The sequence below is a fragment of the Staurois parvus genome, unplaced genomic scaffold, assembly GCF_062004578.1.
Source record: "Staurois parvus isolate SC_StPar_1 unplaced genomic scaffold, SC_StPar_1.0 ptg000746l, whole genome shotgun sequence".
NCBI classification, from domain to species: Eukaryota; Metazoa; Chordata; class Amphibia; order Anura; family Ranidae; genus Staurois; species Staurois parvus.
In genome coordinates, this window is record NW_028318542.1 from 4,712,687 (window position 1) to 4,736,704 (window position 24,018).

At 42.7% G+C, this 24,018-nt stretch overlaps 1 protein-coding gene across 2 annotated transcripts in view; it reads left to right on the top strand.

Annotated features, from left to right (window-relative positions):
• Positions 1-24,018, top strand: part of EGLN2 (egl-9 family hypoxia inducible factor 2) — a 68,573-nt gene that overhangs the window by 26,972 nt on the left and 17,583 nt on the right. For both annotated transcript variants that reach the window (XM_089654195.1, XM_089654196.1), the window contains exon 3: positions 16,996-17,115. In XM_089654195.1, coding sequence (XP_089510321.1) covers positions 16,996-17,115 — 120 coding nt within the window. The remainder of the gene's footprint in view (positions 1-16,995; positions 17,116-24,018) is intronic.

A 24,018-nucleotide genomic window follows, 5' to 3' on the forward strand; every position in this document is an offset into this window, starting at 1 on the left:
TATTATGCATGGAGATCATATCCCCCCTTATGTATTATGCATGGTGATCATATCCCCCCTTATGTATTATGCATGGAGATCATACCCCCCCTTATGTATTATACATGGTGATCATATCCCCCCTTATGTATTATGCATGGAGATCATATCCCCCCTTATGTATTATGCATGGTGATCATATCCCCCCTTATGTATTATACATGGAGATCATATCCCCCCTTATGTATTATACATAGAGATCATATCCCCCCTCATGTATTATACATGGTGATCATATCCCCCTTATGTATTATACATGGTGATCATATCCCCCTTATGTATTATACATGAAGATCATATCCCCCCTTATGTATTATACATAGAGATCATATCCCCCCTTATGTATTATACATGGAGATCATATCCCCCTTATGTATTATACATGGAGATCATATCCCCCCTTATGTATTATACATGGAGATCATATCCCCCTTATGTATCATACATGGAGATCATATCCCCCCTTATGTATTATACATGGAGATCATATCCCCCCTTATGTATTATACATGGAAATCATATCCCCCCTTATGTATTATACATGTTGATCATATCCCCCCTTATGTATTATACATGGAGATCATATCCCCCCTTATGTATTATACATGGAGATCATACCCCCCCCCTTATATATTATACATGGAGATCATATCCCCCTTATGTAGTATACATGGAGATCATATCCCCCTTATGTATTATACATGGAGATCATATCCCCCCTTATGTATTATACATGGAGATCATATCCCCCCTTATGTATTATACATGGAGATCATACCCCCCCCTTATATATTATACATGGAGATCATATCCCCCTTATGTAGTATACATGGTGATCATATCCCCCCTTATGTATTCTACATGGTGATCATATCCCCCCTTATGTATTATACATGGAGATCATATCCCCCCTTATGTATTATACATGGAGATCATATCCCCCCTTATGTATTATACATGGTGATCATATCCCCCCTTAATCTCCTCTTCTCAAGAGAGAATACATTCAGTTCCTCTAATCTTTCCTCATAGCTGAGCTCCTCCATGCCTCTTATCAGTTTGGTTGCCCTTCTCTGTACTTTCTCCAGTTCCCCAATATTCTTTTTGTGAATTGGTGCCCAAAACTGAGCTGCATATTCCAGATGAGGTCTTACTAATGATTTGTACCGGGGGAAATGATATCTCTCTCTCTGGAGTCTATACCTCTTTTAATACAAGAGAGGATTTTGCTGGCTTTAGAACCCGCAGCTTGGCATTGCATGCCATTATTAAGCTTGTGATCTACCAGAACCCCCAGATCCTTCTCCACCATTGATTCCCCCAGTTGTACCCCCCCAGTATGTATGATGCATGCATATTCTTAGCCCCCAAGTGCAGAACCTTACATTTATCAACATTAAACCTCATTTTCCACTCAGTTGCCCAATTAAACAGTTGCATTGCGTTTTTACGGTGGAACATATAACACCTTCCCAATGCTGCAGCCGCTGTCACCCTCCCTGGGACAGAAGTACGGGGAGAAGTTCCCCATACTAGCTGTCACTTTTTAAAACCAGCGCGGATGCACGCGTCATTTATTCAGTGTTCTGTGAATGATTGAACTACAAATCCCAACAGCCTTAGCAGCTGTCGACTTGTAGTTCTCAATGAACTACCACCACACTCTTCCTGTCAGTATATCTGCATACCTGTACATCCTGTACTGGCAAGCAGATATACTGACAGGTCTGCAGGAGATCTGCATGGCACCAGCGATCTGCTGATGGCTTTATAGGCTCCTGCAACCAAAAATAATACAGTAAATGCACATATTTTTTACTTGCAAAAAATGTGCATTTTTTTATTTGGTCAAAAGGTGAACTTATCCTTTAACCTCCTTAGCGGTATTCCCGAGTGTAGCTCGGGGTAAAATTTCAGTACCAAATGCGGTATCCCCGAGCTACACTCGGGCTTACCATGCGGCGTTGCTCAGGGAGTCCCTCCAGCACTTACCTTGTCCTTCGCTCCCGCGATGTGTCCCCTGCAGCGTCCCCGGCCATCTCCTCCGGCCGATGCCGGCATCTGGCTTCCGTGTTCCTGTCCCTGTGACATCGGGACGTACAAGCGCCGGAACCAGCGGCAAATTTGAAATTTTTTAAAAATGTCATTTTTTTAAAAACGATTATTACATAGTAAAACATTGCTGTTTCAAAGTATTTCACATACATTTTGTCCCGAGTGCTGTGTCCGGCGCCCTGCCTGCATTTTGACTGTTCTTTCTGCCTGGAAACTGGGAAAAGTCCATGGCATCCAAAAAGCGTCCCTTTAGGTCAAAAGCGGTTTTAGACCGGCTAGAGAACAGCGATAGTAAATCAGAACCACTTGCAGAATTGAGTGATAATGATTCGTGGGGAAATTCGTCATCAGACACTGAAAACGATTTTGCAACTTTGCTCAGTGATGTGCGAACTTGGCGCTATATTTCAAATCTCAGTGTTTTTGGTTTGATTATATTATTGAATTACATTTATTATTATTATATTATTAGTTTTTATGATTATTAAATTATAATTTATGATTTCGTGTTTCAAGTTTTATCATACCCGGGATGTTTACTAGACTCTTGTTCGGACAGATTTCAGTGAGTTATTCCTAAAAATGACAGGTCTACAATAAAAAAACAACATATTTCCATGCAAAATAATGTACCGCTTTCAGTGCCAAAAATCTGAAATAATCATACCGCCAGGGAGGTTAAGAAACCCATAGACATGAGATGTTCAGGAGGAATACATGATTACCAGGTTAGAAAACCCACCTTGAATTGCAGTTGTGCAAGCCAATGTCTGCAGCCTCCACACTGCTCTCTTTCACAAATCCCATTTTAGATCTTTTGATTCAACTTGCCAACTCAGCAGATCTGACAAGTTCAATAATCGAATAGAAAACAAATGTGCATGATCAGAAGCAAAGAACGACCCTACACTTCCTCTTCTACTACGCTGGTACGTAGCTATGTTCGCCTTTGTTGGTCAAGAATTTTCATACAAGTTAATACTATTGTAGGTTACATTATCATATGCACCTTCGTGGGAAAATCGGACGATCGTTCTGATTTTCTCATAGTGTGTAGTAGGTTTTACAGTCTTTCAGCACTACAATGGATGTCTGTATTACTTTGCGGGAAAATTTAGACTGTATGCTCCTTCAGGTTTAGAGACTCGTGTCTTCCCGTCTTCCCTAATGTACTGGGAAAAGTGCCAGCATACAGAGCTAAACTTCAAAAAGAAAAGTATATAATCAAATCACCACAATCAAACAATATGAAAAGTGTGTAATCCCAGATGCATACGTGTTGGGTGGAAACGGGTGTCATTCCTCATGTAACAGTCTTTGCAAAGAGACATTTTAGGACTGATCAGCCATTGATGGCCAAATAGGTAGGTGGAAAAAAACCTAAGACTACCTTCACACTTGAACAGTAATGTCTTTGGTTGTTTTTCGGGTCCATGCACACTGGTTAAAAAAAAAATGCAACTTCTAGAGGAGTTTAGCATTTGCCCGTAGAAGCAGCTCAATGTTATCCTATATGTCTATGCACATTAGGATGTTTGGAGGCATATTTTAGACTCCGTGTTTAGAAAACCCTTCTCTTTTGAGGTTTTGAGAGCACATTTCTAGCAGAAAAAAATGCTAAACACTAGTACAAAAATGCTCAATATTTGCTTTTTTTTTTTGCGTTTTTTTAAGCCTGTGTTTATGGAGCTTTAATGTGTTTTATTTATTTATTTCAAGTACTTATATAGCACCATCAATTTATGCAGTGCTTTACATATATATTGTACATTCACATCAGTCCCTAACCCTCAAGGGGCATACAATCTAAGGTCCCTAACTTACATTCATACATACACATACTAGGGCCAATTTAGACAGGATCCAATGAACCTACCAGCATGTCTTTGGAGTGTGGGAGGAAACTGGAGTACCCAGAGGAAAACCATGCAGGCACAGGGAGAACATGCAAACTCCAGGCAGGTAGGTGGTGCTGTGGCTGGGATACGAACCAGTGACCCTAGTACTGCCAGGCAGAAGTGCTAACCATTTAGCCACTGTTTTCAGGCTTGAGTGTTTTTTTTTTTTTTTAGCCAATAGAAAGCCAGTTACATGAAATTTTGCTGAAAATTCCTATATTGCAAGAGTTTTAAGGCACACCCATCTATCAGGGGCCAAAAGCACACCATCAAGCCTCGACGAAGCTCCTGTACATTTTTTTGGAACGTTGGTTAACAGCAAAGTGCTCAGAATGTGATTAGGCACAATAGAAAAACCTGAAAATCTAAGTGTCGTGCATTGAGATGCTTTTGGGAATGCACTTCGAATTTCTCCAATGTGAATGGGGGCTAAAATCCTAGAAATTCCTCATAGACCAAATCAAGGATGAGGCTCTCAGGAACTCTCGCTGTCTTCTACATACAAGGTGCCATCCCAGTGACCATCCCTCCCAGCAGAAATTCTTTGGACTGGTTGCAGCTGGGGCCCTGTCCTTCATTGGCAGTTTCCGACTCCCCTATGTGTATGAACAATTTAGCTATGGAATCCCAAACACACGCAGAACGGCCAGAAAACAATTCCAAAAATGCCTAAAATGCAGTTCTGCTCTCTGCCTGCCTCTCGTCACAACAGTATGGTTCCTACTAACCCTTCCACTTCCAGAGTCAGTGATTTCAACTACAGTGTTTCCAAGTAGCAGAAAACCTCAAGTTTAAGAGAAATGTCATTTTAGTAGTGTTTTATGGGACATCAGTCAACCACATTTTAGGTGTAGTAAAGATTTCAGAAAGTTGATGATCGTTGAGATCAGGCACTTTATGGAAAGCACAGAGAACATCCTGACCCAGTTGGAGGACACAGCAGACGCCTGCTGGCAAGGTTGGCAGTACACTACCTCCTATCCCCTAACAGCGCCTCTGAGGATGACTAGCGACATTTGCTTCATTATATGGAGTTCTCGCTTGAGTATTCTATGAGCGGCAGATATCTTCCAGTATCAGCAAAAAAGCATGAATTAATTTCCTCTTCGCTTACAAAGTTAGAAGACAGCCCACTTTGGTAAACTTAGAATAAAGTAGACCCAAACATAAAGTGTCACTAAATCCTCTTCATTAAAATCTATCAAATGCTGTATTACATGCGGTTCATACTCACTCAGTCACTATGGGATTCATTTATGTAGTCTACAAAAAACCTGGTTGATCCTGCTGTCCTCTGTCTCCCCATTCTGTCTGTAAGTTGGAGACATCCTGTAAGGACGTTATTCCACGGCACAGCTTGGTGTCATCTGCAAAGACTGAAATGGGATATTTAATCCCAGACCCTATATCGTTTATAAATGTATTACAAAGTAAGGGTCCCAATACTGAACCTTGGGGTACACCACTGATGACCCTAGACCATTCAGAGTATGAATCATTAACCACTACTCTCTGAATACGATCTTTTAGCCAGTTTTCTATCCATTTTTACATACCAATTTTTCCAAGCCTGTAGACTTTACCTTACACATTAGCCGTGTGTGGGGAACTGTGTCAAACGCTTTTGCAAAATCCAAGTATACCACGTCCACTGCCACCCCTCTGTCCAAGTATACCACGTCCACCGCCACCCCTCTGTCCAAGTATACCACGTCCACCGCCACCCCTCTGTCCAAGTATACCACATCCACCGCCACCCCTCTGTCCAAGTATACCACGTCCACCGCCACCCCTCTGTCCAAGTATACCGCGTCCACCGCCACCCCTCTGTCCAAGTATACCACATCCACCGCCACCCCTCTGTCCAAGTATACCACGTCCAATGCCACCCCTCTGTCCAAGTATACCACGTTTACTGCCACCCCTCTGTCCAAGTATACCACGTCCAATGCCACCCCTCTTTCCAAGTATACCACGTATACCGCCACACCTCTGTCCAAGTATATCACGTCCACCGCCACCCCTCTGTCCAAGTGTACCACGTCCACCACCACCCCTCTGTCCAAGTATACCACATCCACCGCCACCCCTCTGTCCAAGTATACCACATCCACCGCCACCCCTCTGTCCCAGTATACCATGTCTGCCACCACCCCTCTGTCCAAGTATACCACGTCCAATGCCACCCCTCTGTCCAAGTATACCAGGTCCACCGCCACCCTTCTGTCCAAGTATACTACGTCCACCGCCACCCCTCTGTCCAAGTATACCACGTCCACCGCCACCCCTCTGTCCAAGTATACCACATCCACTGCCACTCCTCTGTCCAAGGTTTTGCTAACCTCCTCTTAAAAAGAAATCGGATTTGTTTGACAACTTCTGTCTTTCATGAATCCATGCTGTCTGTTGCTTAAAATATTTTGTTTTCCAGCAAGAACTCATCTATGGGGTCTTTTATTAAACTCTCCAGTATCTTCCCAACTATAGAAGTTAAACTAACAAGTTTATAATTACTTGGTAAAGATTTTGACCCCTTTTTAAATATTGGCACCACATTGCCCTTATGCCAATCCAGTGGTACTATGCCAGTCATTTAAAAAGTCCCTAAAAATGAGAAACAATGGCTTTGAAATGACAGAGCTCAATTCTTTAAGGACCTGTGGGTGTATGCCATCCAGTCCAGGTGCTTTATTCACCTTTTTATTCTATTTAAATGTTTCCAGGCCATATCAGTTGTGAGCCAATGTGGATCATCTGGAGCTGTGTCAATACCGTGCCCATTATGGACAAGAGCTCCCCCATGCTCCTTTGTATACACAGAGCTGAAGAAGGTATTTAATAAATTTGCCTTCGCTTTGTCACCCACTCTAAATTATTTTGTAAAGGGCCTACATGCTCGAACCGGATCTTTTTACACTTCATATATTTGAAGAATTTTTGGGGGGTTTGTCCTGCTATCTTTTGCAATCTTTTGTTCTTTTTCAAGTTTTGCAGCTTTGATTTTTTTTTTACATATTCTGTTACATTCTTTGTAATGTTTAAACGATGATCGCGTTCCTTCATTTTTATATTTAATAAAAGCTATTTTATTATTTATAGCTTTTTTAACTTTGGCCGTAAGCCACATAGGTTTGATTTTTAAACTTGTTGCCCATGGGAATATATTTTGCAGTGTGTTCACATACAGTCTTTTTGAAGAACTCCCATTTCTGTGGTGCATGTTAAATGGCACCCCTCAATAATGTGTACAGTAAGAGGGCCTTGTTAATGTATAGAATGCAGGATACGTAGACTTGGTAATTTATAGAATGCAGGATACGTAGACTTGGTAATGTATAGAAGGCAGGATACGTAGACTTGGTAATGTATAGAAGGCAGGATACGTAGACTTGGTAATGTATAGAAGGCAGGATACGTAGACTTGGTAATGTATAGAAGGCAGGATACGTAGACTTGGTAATGTATAGAAGGCAGGATACGTAGACTTGGTAATGTATAGAAGGCAGGATACGTAGACTTGGTAATGTATAGAATGCAGGATACGTAGACTTGGTAATGTATAGAAGGCAGGATACGTAGACTTGGTAATGTATAGAAGGCAGGATACGTAGACTTGGTAATGTATAGAAGGCAGGATACGTAGACTTGGTAATGTATAGAAGGCAGGATACGTAGACTTGGTAATGTATAGAAGGCAGGATACGTAGACTTGGTAATGTATAGAAGGCAGGATACGTAGACTTGGTAATGTATAGAATGCAGGATACGTAGACTTGGTAATGTATAGAAGGCAGGATACGTAGACTTGGTAATGTATAGAAGGCAGGATACGTAGACTTGGTAATGTATAGAAGGCAGGATACGTAGACTTGGTAATGTATAGAAGGCAGGATACGTAGACTTGGTAATGTATAGAAGGCAGGATACGTAGACTTGGTAATGTATAGAATGCAGGATACGTAGACTTGGTGTGCGGAACAATGATTGCGTGAGAACGGGATTTTATACAATGCCCCCTCCTATACGTGTCCATGTAGTTTCTGTCTCTCCATGTTTGGATAAAGGCCTCAGCAGGCAGATACTCGTGAGTCACCAGGTCACGGTTCAAATCCTGGCCTCTGACGTAGGCGTTATCTTTAGCTGCGTAGATCCTGCAGTTACAGGAAACTGTATATAGAGGCAATACATAATGTGTGTGGGCTGTACAGTTCACTGTTAACCCCTGGTACCTCTGCTTCCTCTGCCACTGCACTCCTACGTGATATATAGCAACTTCAACTATAGATAGACTGAATTCCATATTTTTATGTTCCTTGGAAGTTATACCAACTCCTGTTGATGGTCACTGTCCAGTTGGGAATGTTGAGATATTAAATGGTTGGAAATATGTTCCAGCATATGGAAATCTAGTACTGCTTTATTTTGTGGTGGAAATTTAGTAAATCATATCACGCCTCGACTATTGTAACTCCCTCCTCATTGGCCTACCTCTTCGCAGGCTATCCCCTCTCCAGTCTATCATGAATGCTGCTGCCAGACTCATCCACCTTACTAACCATTCTGTATCTGCCATCCCTCTCTGCCAATCCCTCCACTGGCTCCCAGTTGTCCAACGGATAAAATTCAAAACACTAACAATGACATATAAAGCCGTCCAAAACACTGCCCCAACTTACATAACCGATCTTGTCTCTAAATATCACCCAAACCGTACTGTCCACTCCTTGCACAACCTCCTACTCTCTAGCTCCCTTGTCTCCTCCTCCCATGCTCGTCTCCAAGACTTCTCCAGGGCGTCACCCATCCTCTGGAACTCCCTACCCCAATCTATCAGGCTATCGCCTACTCTACTTACTTTTAGGCGATCGCTGAAAACCTATCTCTTCAGGAAAGCCTATCCCGCCCTCTGCTAATACTGGAATCCTCCTCTTCCAACCACTTCATCCCCCACAGTTATTACCTATTGTACCACTAGCCCCTCCCTCCTAGATTGTAAGCTCCAAGGATCAGGCCCTCAAATCCCTCTTGTATTGAACTGTATTGTTACTGTATTATCTCCCACTATAATGTAAAGCGCTGAGCAAACCGTTGGCGCTATATTATTATTATTATTATACAGTATTTATAAAACGCCAACAGTTTGCTCAGCGCTGTACATTACAAAGGGAGACAGAACATACGACAGTACAGTAACAATACAATGTGATACACGAGGGGTTCAAGGGCCCTGTTCCTTGAAGCTTACAATCTAGGAGGGAGGGGATAGTGGTACAGGAGGAGATAGCTGTGGGGGATGGAGTGGTAGGAAGAGTGGAGGAGGTCAGCAATTAGCAGGGGGTGGGGTAGGCTTCCCTGAAGAGGTGGGTTTTCAGGGTGCGCCTAAAGGAGAGGAGAGTAGGTGATAATCTGATGGGTTGGGGCAGGGAGTTCCAGAGGATGGGTGACACCCTGGAGAAATCCTGGAGGCGTGCATGGGAGGAGGAGACCAGGGAACTAGAGAGAAGGAGGTCTTGTGAGGAGCGGAGAGTGCGTGTTGGGTGGTACTTGGATATTAGGTCAGTGATGTAATTTGGGGCAGTATGGTGGACAGCTTTGTACGTCAGTGTTAGGATTTTGAATTTGATCCGTTGCGCAATCGGAAGCCAGTGGAGGGATTGGCAGAGGGGGGTGGCGGAGATGGAGCGGTTGGAAAGGTGAATGAGTCTGGCTGCTGTATTCAGGATCGACTGAAGCGGGGATAGCCAGCGGCGAGGCAGGCCAGTGAGGAGGGAGTTGCAGTAGTCGAGTCGTGATATGATGAGGGAGTGGATAAGCTGTTTAGTGGTTTCTGGGGGTTAGGAACGTGCAGATTTTGGGGATATTGCGGAGGTGGAGTCTATATAAATCCTGTATAATAATAATAATAATAGTAAATGGCCAAATGTCAAAGATGTTACGTTGACTTGGCCAGCCATGACTATGAGCAGTGGCCGTGTTCATTGTGTCTATCTGCGCTGGTAATCATGGAGAGTTCAATGAGGCTCAGCACACCCATCAATAAGGTTTTCATACAATATTACCGAGCGTGACTTGTGTGTCGGGATCTTTTAATCCCTTTTGCCAGATATGTAAAATCTGGCAAATGTACGTAGGTAAGTGGCATACAATTGAAGCATCTTTAGTGTGATCATAAAAGAGGTTAATAAATGAACAAAATACCTCCTAGGTAAGAAAAAAAAATAGACAAAATAATCAACATCTACATCTGTATGGCCAATTGGACCATGTGTATAAAAAACAAAAAGCTTACATCCATCTCCGAAAAGCCGGACATGTTTCAGGCTCCCAAAATCATTATTATTGGCACTGTATTGGCTGTTTACCTTTCCTCTCTTGTTCAGCAACTAAAATGATATTGGGCAGGACTTGGTGGTCGTATATAGGATGAGGTTATCAGCAGGCTACCCATGTGTGCTTATAGCGTATGTGTAGACACATTCAGACTTGTTCTGGAAGTTCTATAGAATGTACACATTTTATGTGTTTTTTTTTTTTTTTTTGCTTTGCTTTTTACAATTTCAATAGACTCCATACATTTGTACTTTTTATTTTATTAACAAAAACAAAAAAAAATACTATTAAGACTTTTTAATACAGCAAGATGACTATGTTAGCATGCTTACCTTGCAGTGTTGAGTTGGCTTAAGTTCACCTTCAAAACCCTATTTTTACTATATGTTCTTCACGTGTGTGTGTGTTCGTGTTAAAAAAATATGTAAACCCTACATTTTATGTTCCTGATATGTGCCCACCATACCATGTACCTGTATAAAAAAGTCTCCTGTTTTCTTTGTATTGCTTCCTTTGTGTGAAATCCCTGGTGTTCCTGCCAGTCATTCTGCTTTTCTTATCAAAAGCTGACTATACTAGGCATGAGAGTACAGTGTGGTCAATTTTCTGTCTGTGCTGAGAACTCAGCCTGCTGTCTTCCAATGATCAGACTTGTCCTGAGACATTCCCCCCCCCCATGTTGCACAGCTATTCACTGGGAAGACCAGTGTACTGCTATTTCGCCCTTCCCAGCAATCTGAGCCCCTTATGCAGCTGTATACAGAGTGTGTGTGATCAAAGGGGGGAAAAAGGGTATTTCTAATGGGTTTTTTTATTGTCTATACACAAATATTTTACTTTTCATTTCTATTTTAAGCTGAATGGGTTGTTTTACACTGTGAGGGTTAACATCCTTCAAGGCCCCTTTCATACTGATGGACTGATTGGGTCCACCTCTCTGTTTTCCAGGACCAACCATTTTTCTCTATGGGGACATGTGTCCATTTACACCCACCTGCATCTGATCCGATCTGCTAAAAAATAGATGGGTGGAAGATATGTTCCCCATCTGGCTAGCGGATTGGATGACTGTTGGATGTAATTGGACAGGTGGTCTGTTTTTATCTGACCACCCCATAGAGAACATGGTCAGCGGGGATTAGTGGATACATTGCCTGCTCAGCAAGAGGATCCACTTGGTGGTGTCCAGCTGTGTGAAAGGGACTTTACTCTGGGTGCCGCAGTTACTGTTCACAATCCAGTTGAGTACTGTCTATGATCCTTCTCTTTTTTTTTTTTTGCACTAATGTCCAAATTTTCCGGACAAGTTTTTGGGGTGTACCCCCTTCTTCAAGGTCCAACCAGTAACCGCAAGAATAATTAAATTTGATCCAAGTGTAATTACCATTGCTGTTTTTGCTTGGACCTTGAAGAAGGGGGTACACCCCAAAAACTTGTCCTGAAAATGTGGATGTTAGAACAAATAATGATCACGGACAGTACAAAATTGCTTCTGTTGCAGGTGCGCTAATACGGCTACAATCTCCTCCATTACAATCCTAAACCATACAGAAACCTTCTCTTTGGACAACACCAGCCCTAGATTCTCTGTGACTTTGGTAAGGATGACGTAAATGTATATGTTCTGTAAAAGCTGCAGAAACCTTTTTTTTTTTCTTCCTCTTTTAAAATACGTACAATGTATCGTGAGATAAAATAATCAGTCACGCTCTCCTGTTTTGCACACGGGCATTGCCTCTTTAAGAATGGCCTTCAGGAATGCAGTGGCCCTGACGTGGGGTGATTTATCTACAGGATATGGTGAGGGCTCCTAAAGCAGTGACGCAGGTGGAGGCAGAGTTCGGAGAGATTAGGACAATTTCATCGCATAGGCGGCACGAACACACGAGGCTGGGAAGAGGGGCGTGCAGGCTGTGAGAGTGTCCAAAATAGAAAAGAAAAATCCTCTACAAAGTCATTCCTCCACCATGTATGGTTCATCCCTCCACCATGTATGGTTCATTCTTCCACCATGTATGGTTCATCCCTCCACCATGTATGGTTCATCCCTCCACCATGTATTTTTCATGCCTCCACCATGTATGGTTCATGCCTCCACCATGTATGGTTCATGCCTCCACCATGTATGGTTCATCCCTCCACCATGTACGGTTCATTCTTCCACCATGTATGGTTCATTCTTCCACCATGTATGGTTCATCCCTCCACCATGTATGTTCATCCCTCCACCATGTATGGTTCATTCTTCCACCATGTATGGTTCATCCCTCCACCATGTATGGTTCATCTCTCCACCATGTATGGTTCATCCCTCCACCATGTATGGTTCATTCTTCCTCCATGTATGGTTCATCCCTCCACCATGTATGGTTCATCCCTCCACCATGTATGGTTCATCCCTCAACCATGTATGGTTCATCCCTCAACCATGTATGGTTCATCCCTCCACCATGTATGGTTCATCCTTCCACCTTGTATGGTTCATGCCTCCACCATGTATGGTTCATGCCTCCACCATGTATGGTTCATCCCTCAACCATGTATGGTTCATCCCTCAACCATGTATGGTTCATCCCTCAACCATGTATGGTTCATCCCTCCACCATGTATGGTTCATTCTTCCACCATGTATGGTTCATCCCTCCACCATGTATGTTCATTCCTCCACCATGTATGGTTCATTCTTCCACCATGTATGGTTCATCCCTCCACCATGTATGGTTCATCCCTCCACCATGTATGGTTCATCCCTCCACCATGTATGGTTCATCCCTCCACCTTGTATGGTTCATGCCTCCACCATGTATGGTTCATTCTTCCACCATGTATGGTTCATCCCTCCACCATGTATGTTCATTCCTCCACCATGTATGGTTCATTCTTCCACCATGTATGGTTCATCCCTCCACCATGTATGGTTCATCCCTCCACCATGTATGGTTCATCCCTCCACCATGTATGGTTCATCCCTCCACCATGTATGGTTCATCCCTCCACCTTGTATGGTTCATGCCTCCACCATGTATGGTTCATGCCTCCACCATGTATGGTTCATCCCTCAACCATGTATGGTTCATCCCTCCACCATGTATGTTCATTCCTCCACCATGTATGGTTCATCCCTCCACCATGTATGGTTCATCCCTCCACCATGTATGGTTCATCCCTCCACCATGTATGGTTCATCCTTCCACCATGTATGGTTCATCCCTCCACCATGTATGGTTCATCCCTCCACCATGTATGGTTCATCCCTCCACCATGTATGTTCATTCCTCCACCATGTATGGTTCATTCTTCCACCATGTATGGTTCATCCCTCCACCATGTATGGTTCATCCCTCCACCATGTATGGTTCATCCCTCCACCATGTATGGTTCATCCCTCCACCATGTATGGTTCATCCCTCCACCATGTATGGTTCATTCCTCCACCATGTATGTTCGTTCCAGCCATACGCGTTTCTTTGCAGCTTGACTTTTCTTTGGTTTGGTTGTCCAGTATTCCATACGGCGTACCCACACCCAGCACTTGAACTAATAAATGGAAGGATTACGTTAGAGACACAAGGTTCTTGATCATCCGAGTCCATTGACCATTTTATAGAGTCAAAAGGTTCCAGCACACAATTTGATTGGATAAAATAGAAAATATTCCAACCGTCACAGGATGTTCTCTTCCTTTCTTTGGTTGTATTTAATTGCATGTATGTATGTATGAATGCATTTATAGGATTTTTCTGCAGTTCTACCTAGGCCTCATTCAAGCAGGCCACGGTAAGAAAACAGGCCTTTGCGTTACGTTAAAAATTCCATATTTTTACCTTAAAGTGGTTCTAAAGGATCAAGGTTTTTTACCTTCATGCATCGCTCAGCGATGTGCGAACTTGGCGCTATATTTCACATTTCAGTGTTTTTGGTTTGATTATATTATTGAATTAAATTTATTATTATTATATTATTATTTTTTATGATTATTTATTAAATTATAATTTATGATTTCGTGTTTCATGTTTTATCCTACCCGGGATGTTTACTAGACTCTTGTTCGGACAGATTTCAGTGAGTTATTCCTAAAAATTACAGGTCTACAATAAATAAAAAACATATTTCTATTCAAAAAAATGTACCGCTTTGAGCACAAAAATATGGACATAATCAGACCGCTAGGGAGGTTAATATTCAAAGCAAGCTCACCCATGTATCCATCCGTATGTCTGCTTTATTTTGCTGAGAAATTACATTGAAAAACACCCCCTAGCATTTCTGGTCATAGCTATCCTGAGTAGGGGCAAATAATTCATGTAGCATTTACTTCCTGGAATCCTTCTGTCCTTACCTCAGGCATGCAGGCAGGATGGTGTGCTTAGCTGAGAAAACCCCCTGAAGACTCCTGAGATGTATGATATAATTTGCCTAGTCCAGAAACCAGGAAGTAACTGAAGAAACGTATACAGAAATTAAAACAAGTAAATATGATATACTTTCCTGTTTATTTACTAATGTTAGCAGCATAAGGATTAAACGTAGTGAAGTGAAGTTCTGCTTTAAAACTTCCTGTTACTAAACCCAGGACCCTGCATTCACTATATCCGCTCTCCCAGGACCCTGCATGCACTATATCCGCTCTCCCAGGACCCTGCATGCACTATATCCGCTCTCCCAGGACCCTGCATTCACTATATCCGCTCTCCCAGGACCCTGCATGCACTATATCCGCTCTCCCAGGACCCTGCATTCACTATATCCGCTCTCCCAGGACCCTGCATTCACTATATCCGCTCTCCCAGGACCCTACATTCACTATATCCGCTCTCCCAGGACCCTACATTCACTATATCCGCTCTCCCAGGACCCTACATTCACTATATCTGGTCTCCCAGGACCCTGCATTCACTATATCCGCTCTCCCAGGACCCTGCATTCACTATATCTGCTCTCCCAGGACCCTGCATTCACTATATCCGCTCTCCCAGGACCCTGCATTCCCTATATCTGGTCTCCCAGGACCCCGCATTCACTATATCTGGTCTCCCAGGACCCTGCATTCACTATATCTGGTCTCCCTGGACCCTGCATTCACTATATCTGGTCTCCCTGGACCCTGCATTCACTATATCTGGTCTCCCACAGTACACAGAACATGGAAATGCAATTATTTTAGTAAATATAAACTGCTAAATACCTTTTCTCATTAGCAGTTGGAGCAGTCTTGTGACTTCTATCAGTGTCCAGTAGAGCACATGTTAAAGCTTGTAGGAGGAATTTTCTTTCTACTCTAGGAAGATGCAGGACCCCTGACTTCTGTCTGGACAGCACTGATTGGCCCTGTGCTGATCACATGCACTCTCCCAAGAAAAAAAAAAAACCTCTAGCAATGCACACCAAACTGAGCATGTGCAGTGTCTCCACACGAAATGTCTTATCAGGAGATAGGAGGAGGACACTGGAATAAGGGGAGGATCGTAGAAGATACGATCAAACCACGATTTTACACAATGCAGAGGATTAACTTCTTAGGTTCCAAAGTTTAACCTCAATATTTTTATGATTTCTGGGTTCCCCTATCCGCCTACAATTACAGCATTGCTGTCGGCCATGTTTGCTGGACCTTGTGGTACATCCATACTGGTCTTTGAACTCATCATAGCTGTGCTGTCTATATTGGGGTTGATTTACTAAACCTGCAGAGTGCAATATCTGGTGCAGCTGTGCATGGCAGCCAAACAGCTTCTATCGTCGGCTTCTTCAGTTAAGCGTTGACAATAAAACCTGGCCGCTGATTGGCTACCATGCAGAACTGCACCAGATTTTGCACGCTCCAGGTTTAGTAAATCAACCCCATTGTTTTTTTTATGTTCATGACATAGTTATTTGCATCTAAAAACAAATCCTGCGGTAACCTTTGGCCCAGTACATAGATTCACCCCCAATCCTGAAAATGTACTTGTGTATTGCCCATGCATGGGTAACAAGTTTATATTAACCTCTTCGCACCGGCGCCTCCCGGCCCTTTAAGAGGTTTCAGATGCCGGGAGGCGGAGCGCGGTTTTAGGGTCATGTGATCAGGAATAGTGCCCTATTGTTGGTGTCAGTGGGAGGAATGGCGCCCCATTGTTGGTGTCAGTGGGAGGAATGGCGCCCCATTGTTGGTGTCATTGGGAGGAATGGCGCCCCATTGTTGGTGTCAGTGGGAGGAATAGCGCCCCATTGTTGGTATCAGTGGGAGGAATGGCGCCCCATTGTTGGTGTCAGTGGGAGGAATGGTGCCCCAGCATTGATACTACTTAGAAGAATAGTGCTCCATCATTAGTGTCACTGGCAGGAATTCTGCCATACTGCTGGTGTCAGTGGGAGAACTAGTGCCCCAAGGGCCAGACAAACGCTAGGAAAGAGCCGCATCTGACCCTTCGGGCCACAGTTTGGAGACCACTGGCCTAGCAATCCCAGTGGAAGTGGGTACAGGTACCTGCCAATTTTGGGTGCCCGCTCTCCAAAGCTGCCAATCCTTAATGGGGTGTGGGGGGAGCAGTCTTTAATGTGGAACTTCCCCTTTTGGGTGGAGCTCCGCTTCAGCAATCGCGATATCATGTCATAACATTTCTTCAGCACAGTAAGTAACCCCACCGTAGGATAACTCTCTACAGTCAATGGTGTTTGTTTTGTCTTCTAGGCAATGGTGGCTTGTTACCCAGGCAATGGGATGGGATACGTACGGCACGTGGACAACCCAAACAGAGATGGACGCTGCTTAACTTGCATATACTACCTAAATCAAAACTGGGACACAAAGGTAAGGCTTAAAGCCGTAGTAAACTGGCACAAAAATAAAAGAAAAATCGGGCTCCCTGCAGGCTAAATCATAATGTAATAGTATACACCATATGACAGACTTACATGCACATGGAACCCTCCAGTGCAGCACTGTCCCGGCTCCCTTACGCTTCTATTTCCATTCGGTATTCCTTCTGGATACGTGGGCTCCAGCTGTATGAATGGTCAGGGACGCGATGACGTCACCAGCACAGCGCTCTGCATTTCCCGACACACTGTATGTCCTGAATTCAGAGCGTCACTGCGCATGCGTGGGTGACACCATCAGCTATTGCCCATGTGAATATCTCCTAAACGGTATACACATAGGAGACATTTATTGTACCTACAGGTAAGCCTGATGGTAAGCTCACTTGTAGGTACAAGGTAAAAAATTGTGTTTACAACCACCTAATAAATCATGTATACTAATAACGATTACACCGTGTTATCAGGGATATGCTCAGCCATGTTGGGATTCTAGTCCCACCCCACCTGAGCTATCCCACCTGAAAGCTCTTGAAAACTGGCAGTCATAAGCAGCCCTCCCGACAGCCGCGCATATACATGCCCCTTGTACGCGTGTGACTGCGGAGCGAGGAATACCTTGGCCACTTATGATTGGGGGTTTGCAGTGACACCTTCCTGCCGGGATAGCTCAGGCAGGCTCGGACTAGTATCCAAACACAGAAAAAAATGGCAGTTGGCTAGAGCATTACTGCCTAAAAAGTGGTTAATTAAGTCCCATACGGAGTAATATTCACTATAAAAAATTGAATGCAATGTTGTATTTATTACATCACATAGAAAGGTTGACATTGTGAACATGTTGCAATCATAGTAAAATCAAAAAATTAAAATGAAAGAACTGTTCGGCGTCTTCAAATACGGCTGTGTGGGAATAATGGGTCCATATGAGGCAATGGAGTTTCCTTTCTGTATTCATCAACAATAAAGTTCCATGTAGTGCATCCTATTGAAGAAAAATTCTTCTTGGACTGTTCCTTCATAAAACACACAGTGAAAGTATCCAAACACAGAAAAAAACGGCAGTTGGCTAGTGCATTACCACCTACAAAGTGGTTAATTAAGTCCCATGCGGAGTATTATTCACTACAAAAAATTCAATGCAATGTTGTATTTATTACATCACATAGAAAGATTGACATTGTGAACATGTTGCAATCATAGTAAAATCAAAAAATTAAAATGAAAGAACTGTTCAGCGTCTTCAAATACGGCTGTATGGGCAGAATGGGTCCATATGAGGCAATGGAGTTTCCTTTCTGTATTCATCAACAATAAACTTCCATATAAAGTGGGGATCGAACGTTTGGGCACCCCAGCTAAAAATTTGTATTAATGTGCATAAAGAAGCCAAGGAAAGATGGAAAAATCTCCAAAAGGCATCAAATTACAGATTAGACATTCTTATAATATGTCAACAAAAGTTAGATTTTATTTCCATCATTTACACTTTCAAAATAACAGAAAACAAAAAAATGGCGTCTGCAAAAGTTTGGGCACCCTGCAGAGTTAATATCTTGTACTGCCCCCTTTGGCAAGTATCACAGCTTGTAAACGCTTTTTGTAGCCAGCCAAGAGTCTTTCAATTCTTGTTTGAGGTATCTTTGCCCATTCTTCCTTACAAAAGTCTTCCAGTTCTTTGAGATCTCTGGGCTGTCTGTCACGCACTGCTCTTTTAAGGTCTATCCATAGATTTTCAATTATGTTGAGGTCAGGAGATTGTGAAGGCCATGGCAAAACCTTCAGTTTACGCCTCTTGATGTAATCCCCCGTGGATTTCGAGGTGTGTTTAGGATCATTATCCATTTGTAGAAGCCATCCTCTCTTTAACTTCAGCTTTTTCACAGATGGCATCAAGTTACCATCCAAAATTTGCTGAAATTTTATTGAATCCATTTTTCCTTCTACTCGTGAGATGTTCCCTGTGCCACTGGCTGCAACACAACCCCAAAGCATGATTGATCCAACCCCATGCTTAACAGTTGGACAGAGGTTCTTTTCATTAAATTATGTGCCCCTTCTTCTCCAAACGTACCTTTGCTCATTCCGGCCAAAAAGTTCAATTTTAACCTCATCGGTCCACAGAACTTGTTTCCAAAATGCATCAGGCTTGTCCATATGTTCATTTGCAAAGTTCAAACAATGATTTTTGTGGTGAGGATGTAGAAGCGGTTTTCTTCTGATGACTTTTCCATGAAGACCATATTTGTACAAGTATCTCTTTATAGTGGAATAGTATACCACAACTCCAGTGTCTGCCAGATCTTTCTGGAGGGATCGTGCAGTCAAACGTGGGTCTTGAATTGTTTTTCTCACAATCCTGCGAGCTGTTCTGTCTGATATTTTTCTTGGTCTTCCAGATCTTGCTTTAACTTCCACTGTTCCTGATGACTGCCATTTCTTAATTACATTCCGAACAGAGGATATTGACATCTGAAAATGCTTTGCTATCTTCTTATAGCCTTCTCCAGCGTTGTGAGCGTCAACTATTTTCAGTTTCAGTTTTCTAGACAACTGCTTAGAAGAACCCATGGTGCTGATTGTTGGGGCAAGGTCAGATGAGTCTGGGCATTTAAAACCTTTGAGATTGACATCATCTGGTCTTCCCAGACGATGATTGAGAACAATCCATGACACTGGCAGGTCTCAGCTTGGCAGAGGGGGCAGTGCATGCTATAAATTCTGCAGGGTGCCCAAACTTTTGCAGACGCCATTTTTTTGTTTTTTGTTATTTTGAAAGTGTAAATGATGGAAATAAAATCTAACTTTTGTTGTCATATTATAAGAATGTCTAATCTGTAATTTGATGCCTTTTGGAGATTTTTCCATCTTTCCTTGGCTTCTTTATGCACATTAATACAAATTTTTAGCTGGGGTGCCCAAACCTTCGATCCCCACTGTAGTACATCCTAGTGAAGAAATATTCTTCTTGGACTGTTCCTTCATAAAACACACAGTGAAAGTATCCAAACCCCCCTGAACTGCCTCGCTCATCCTGCCACTAAGTCAAAGTTCACACCTAGGCAGTTTGCGCTTGATCAGTTTCTGCAGTGCTTTTTGTGGCACGTTTTTTACATATGCCTTTTTGACGCCTTTTTGATGCGCTTTTTTTCCCAACTTGTTGCTGAGCAGATTAAAATGCAAAACACATCAAAAATGCACTACACACTTTGCTGCAGCGTCTCCATTGAAGTCTATAGAACCAAAAAAGCAATGTTTTGCGGTTTTTAAAAAAAAGTCCCTGACCCTTTCCAAAAAAACGCATCGGGTGAAAATGCGGAGATGTGAACCTGTCCCATAGGAAATTATGTTAAATGGACTGCTGTGCGTTTCTGCAAAATGCAACGGAAAACACAAAGGTGGGAACCTAGACTTAGGCCAGCCATACATGGGTCGATTTTTGAACGATTTTTCGCTAGAAAATCGGAACTAAGAATAATCGGCCGATTTGCGCTCTGTTAGTGGGGAAATGGCTGTGGCCGATTTTCGTGGTTCTTCCACATTTCGTTTATCGGGCATGCTGGAAAATTCGTGAAAAATGACTGATTTTCGAAATCATTGGTGGCACCATCAAATTACAGAACGAACGATGTTTTCGATTTTCCATCGAAAAATCATTCAGAATTCGACCCATGTACGGCCTGCTTTACTTAGCATTAGACAATAGGGGAGATTTACTAAAACTGCAAAGTGCAAAATCTGGTGCATTTCTGCATAGAAACCAATCAGCTTCCAGGTTTTATTGTTAAAGCTTAACTGAACAAGCTGAAGTTAGAAGCTGATTGGCTACTATGCACGGCTGCACCAGATTCTGAGTGCTCCAGTTTTAGTAAGGCAGGCCATAGACGAGTCGAACATCGGCTGATTTTTCGGGAAAAAAAAAAAACCCTGAAAAATCGGTCGTTCGGTCGACATTACCACCAACGGTAACAAAAATCGGCCGACAAAATCATAGAGTTCACCCCATAACTTCTGTCCCTTGCAGGCCACAGCTCATACGCAGATTTTTTATTGGAAAATGATCGGTTGATTTGCCCATCATTGCCGGGAAAATCGGCCACGAATTTTCCAATGTGACCGAAAAAAAAAATGTGAAAAAACCCGAAAAACGGCCCACCAATTAACCCACTAACAGTATGAAAATCAGCCGATTTTTTTTTTTTGGCTGAAAAAAGGCCAATTTTCAAACTGTTTATGGCCGGCATTAGTCTCAGTAAGTCAGATCAATATCAAAGTCTCAGTAAGGCTGCACTTTAGCTGCCCCGTGTTGCACATTTGCACAGATCCAGTTGTTGTTTTGGGAAGGGAGCTCAGCTGGCAATGCAAGTAGGAATCCGCGGAACTAGCGTATAGCTGCCAAAAGGGTCAGTCCCTTGCTAAGTATTAACATGGATGATACATTAATGAAATTTAGAGCAAAAGTTCTATGACCTCAGAAGAAGTTCAGATGTTTACTGGAAAAGCAGAGCAGCAATTGTGACGTTGTGGAACTGAAAGAAAGGCAGAATGTAGGCATTAAAGTTTGTGTGAACACAAAAATAAAGTCATTTTTTTTCACTTTAACCCCCCTGGCGGTATTCCCGAGTGTAGCTCGGGGTAAAGTTTCAGTACCAAAAGCGGTAACCCCGAGCTACACTCGGGCTTACCATGCGGAGCTGCTCCGGGATCTGTTCTTCTCTTACCTTGTCCTGCTGTCCCGCGATGTCCCTCCTGCAGTGTCCCCTGTAATGTCCTGCAGCCGATGCAGGCATCTGTCTTCCGGGTTCCGTTCCCTGCGACGTCGGGACGTACGGGGGACGGAACGGCGGGAAATTTGAAAATGACAAAAAGTGACATTCACTAAAATCACTAAAATCACATAGTAAAAGATTACTGTATCAAACCATTTCACATACATTTTGTTCCGAGTGCTTTGTCCTGTAGAAGGCGGTTTGTAGGTAGTAGATAAGGCGCATTCACACTTGAGCGTTTTGTAGCTTGAAGTTGAAGCTTGAGGCTCCATGCACACGGGGCATTTTAATAACGCTGGTAATGTTAGCTGTGTAAAGGCACGTTAAAAACGTGAGTTTTTCAGCATTTTTTAATTAGTGTTTAGTAGCGTTTTGCCTTGTTTTTTCGTATTTTTCACATTTGTGTGTTTTTAGCATTTTTTTTACCAAAAAAAACCTCCAAAAACACCGGTTTGCTGCAGTTTACTGTGTTTTTCAGCTAAAAAACTCCTCTAGAAACCCACTAGTCCTGGGTTTTTTTTCCATCCAAAAACGTTGATTCCAGTCTATGTGTGCATGAACACCTAGGATAACATGCTGGGGGGTTTACTGGCTGTAGAAAAAAAATGTCAAAAGCCAAAAACAGCCGCTGTAAAAACGTCCCGTGTGCATGAGGACTATTCAGGCGTACCTCGGTTTACGAATTTAATGCGTTCTGCGGGACATTTCGTATTGTCAAAAATGTGTAAACCGAAATGCAGTTTCCCATAGAAATGCACTGAAAACCAATTAATCCATTCCGGTCAGAAAAAAGTTTAAAAAAAGTCTTTTATCTGTTTAAAACTCTTCATAAAGTGCACTTTAAAGGCATAAATACTGTACAGGGACGTGATTAAAAAAAAATTGTAAATGCATTGAAAATCAATTAATCCGTTCCGGGGTCAGAAAAAAGTCTTATCTGTTCAAAACTCTTTATAAAGTTCACTTTAACCCCCCTGGAGGTATTCCTGAGTGTAGTTCGGGGTAAACTTTCAGTACCAACAGCGGTAACCACTAGCTACACTCAGGAATACACTGCAGGGTTGCTCAGGGATCCTTGCAGCACTTACCTTGTCCTGCGCTCCGGCGATGTCCCCCCTGCAGTGTCCCCGGCCATCTCCTCCAGCCGATGCCGGCTTCCGGGTTCCAGTCCCTGCGAGCGTCGGGACGTACGGGGCCGGAACCAGCAGGAAATTCAAAAATTTTAAAAATGACATTCACTCAATACACTAAAATCACATAGTAAAACATTACTGTATCAAACCATTTCACATACATTTTGTCCCGAGTGCTTTGTCCTGTGCCCTGCCTGCATTTTTACTGTTCTTTCTGCCTGGAAACTGAGAAACGTCCATGGCGTCCAAAAAGTGTCCCTTTAGGTCAAAAGTGGTTTTAGACCGGCTAGAGAACAGCGATAGTAAATCAGAACCACTTGCAGAATTGAGTGATAATGATTCGTGGGGAAATTTGTCATCAGACGCTGAAAACGATTCTGTGACTTTGCTCAGCGATGTGCGAACTTGGTGCTATATTTCAAATTTCAGTGTTTTTGGTTTGATTATATTATTGAATTAAATTTATTATTATTATATTATTATTTTTATGATTATTAAATTATAATTTATGATTTCGTGTTTCAAGTTTTATCATACCCGGGATGTTTACTAGACTTTTGTTCGGACAGATTTCAGTGAGTTATTCCTAAAAATGACAGGCCTACAATAAAAAAATACATATTGCCATGCAAAAAAATGTACCGCTTTGAGCACAGAAATATGGACATAATCAGTCCGCTAGGGAGGTTAAGGCTACGTTCACACTAGCTTTGTTAGCAGGTGTTAGACAGGCTTTTGGGAAGCATTTTTTAACACTCCTCAAGCGCCTATGAAAAATCTACACATGGCAGCACACAGTGCTGTTCACACTGAAGCATTAGTGTTGCAGCAAAATTGCCTCCATGTCGAGTCAGGAGTTGAAGCCTCCCATTCAAGTCTATGATGATGAGGCATTTATGGGGCGTTTGCGAGGCATTTGTGGAGCGTTAATACCATTAAACTTCATTACAGGTGTACCTCGGTTTCCAAATTTAATACGTTCTCCAGGACGTT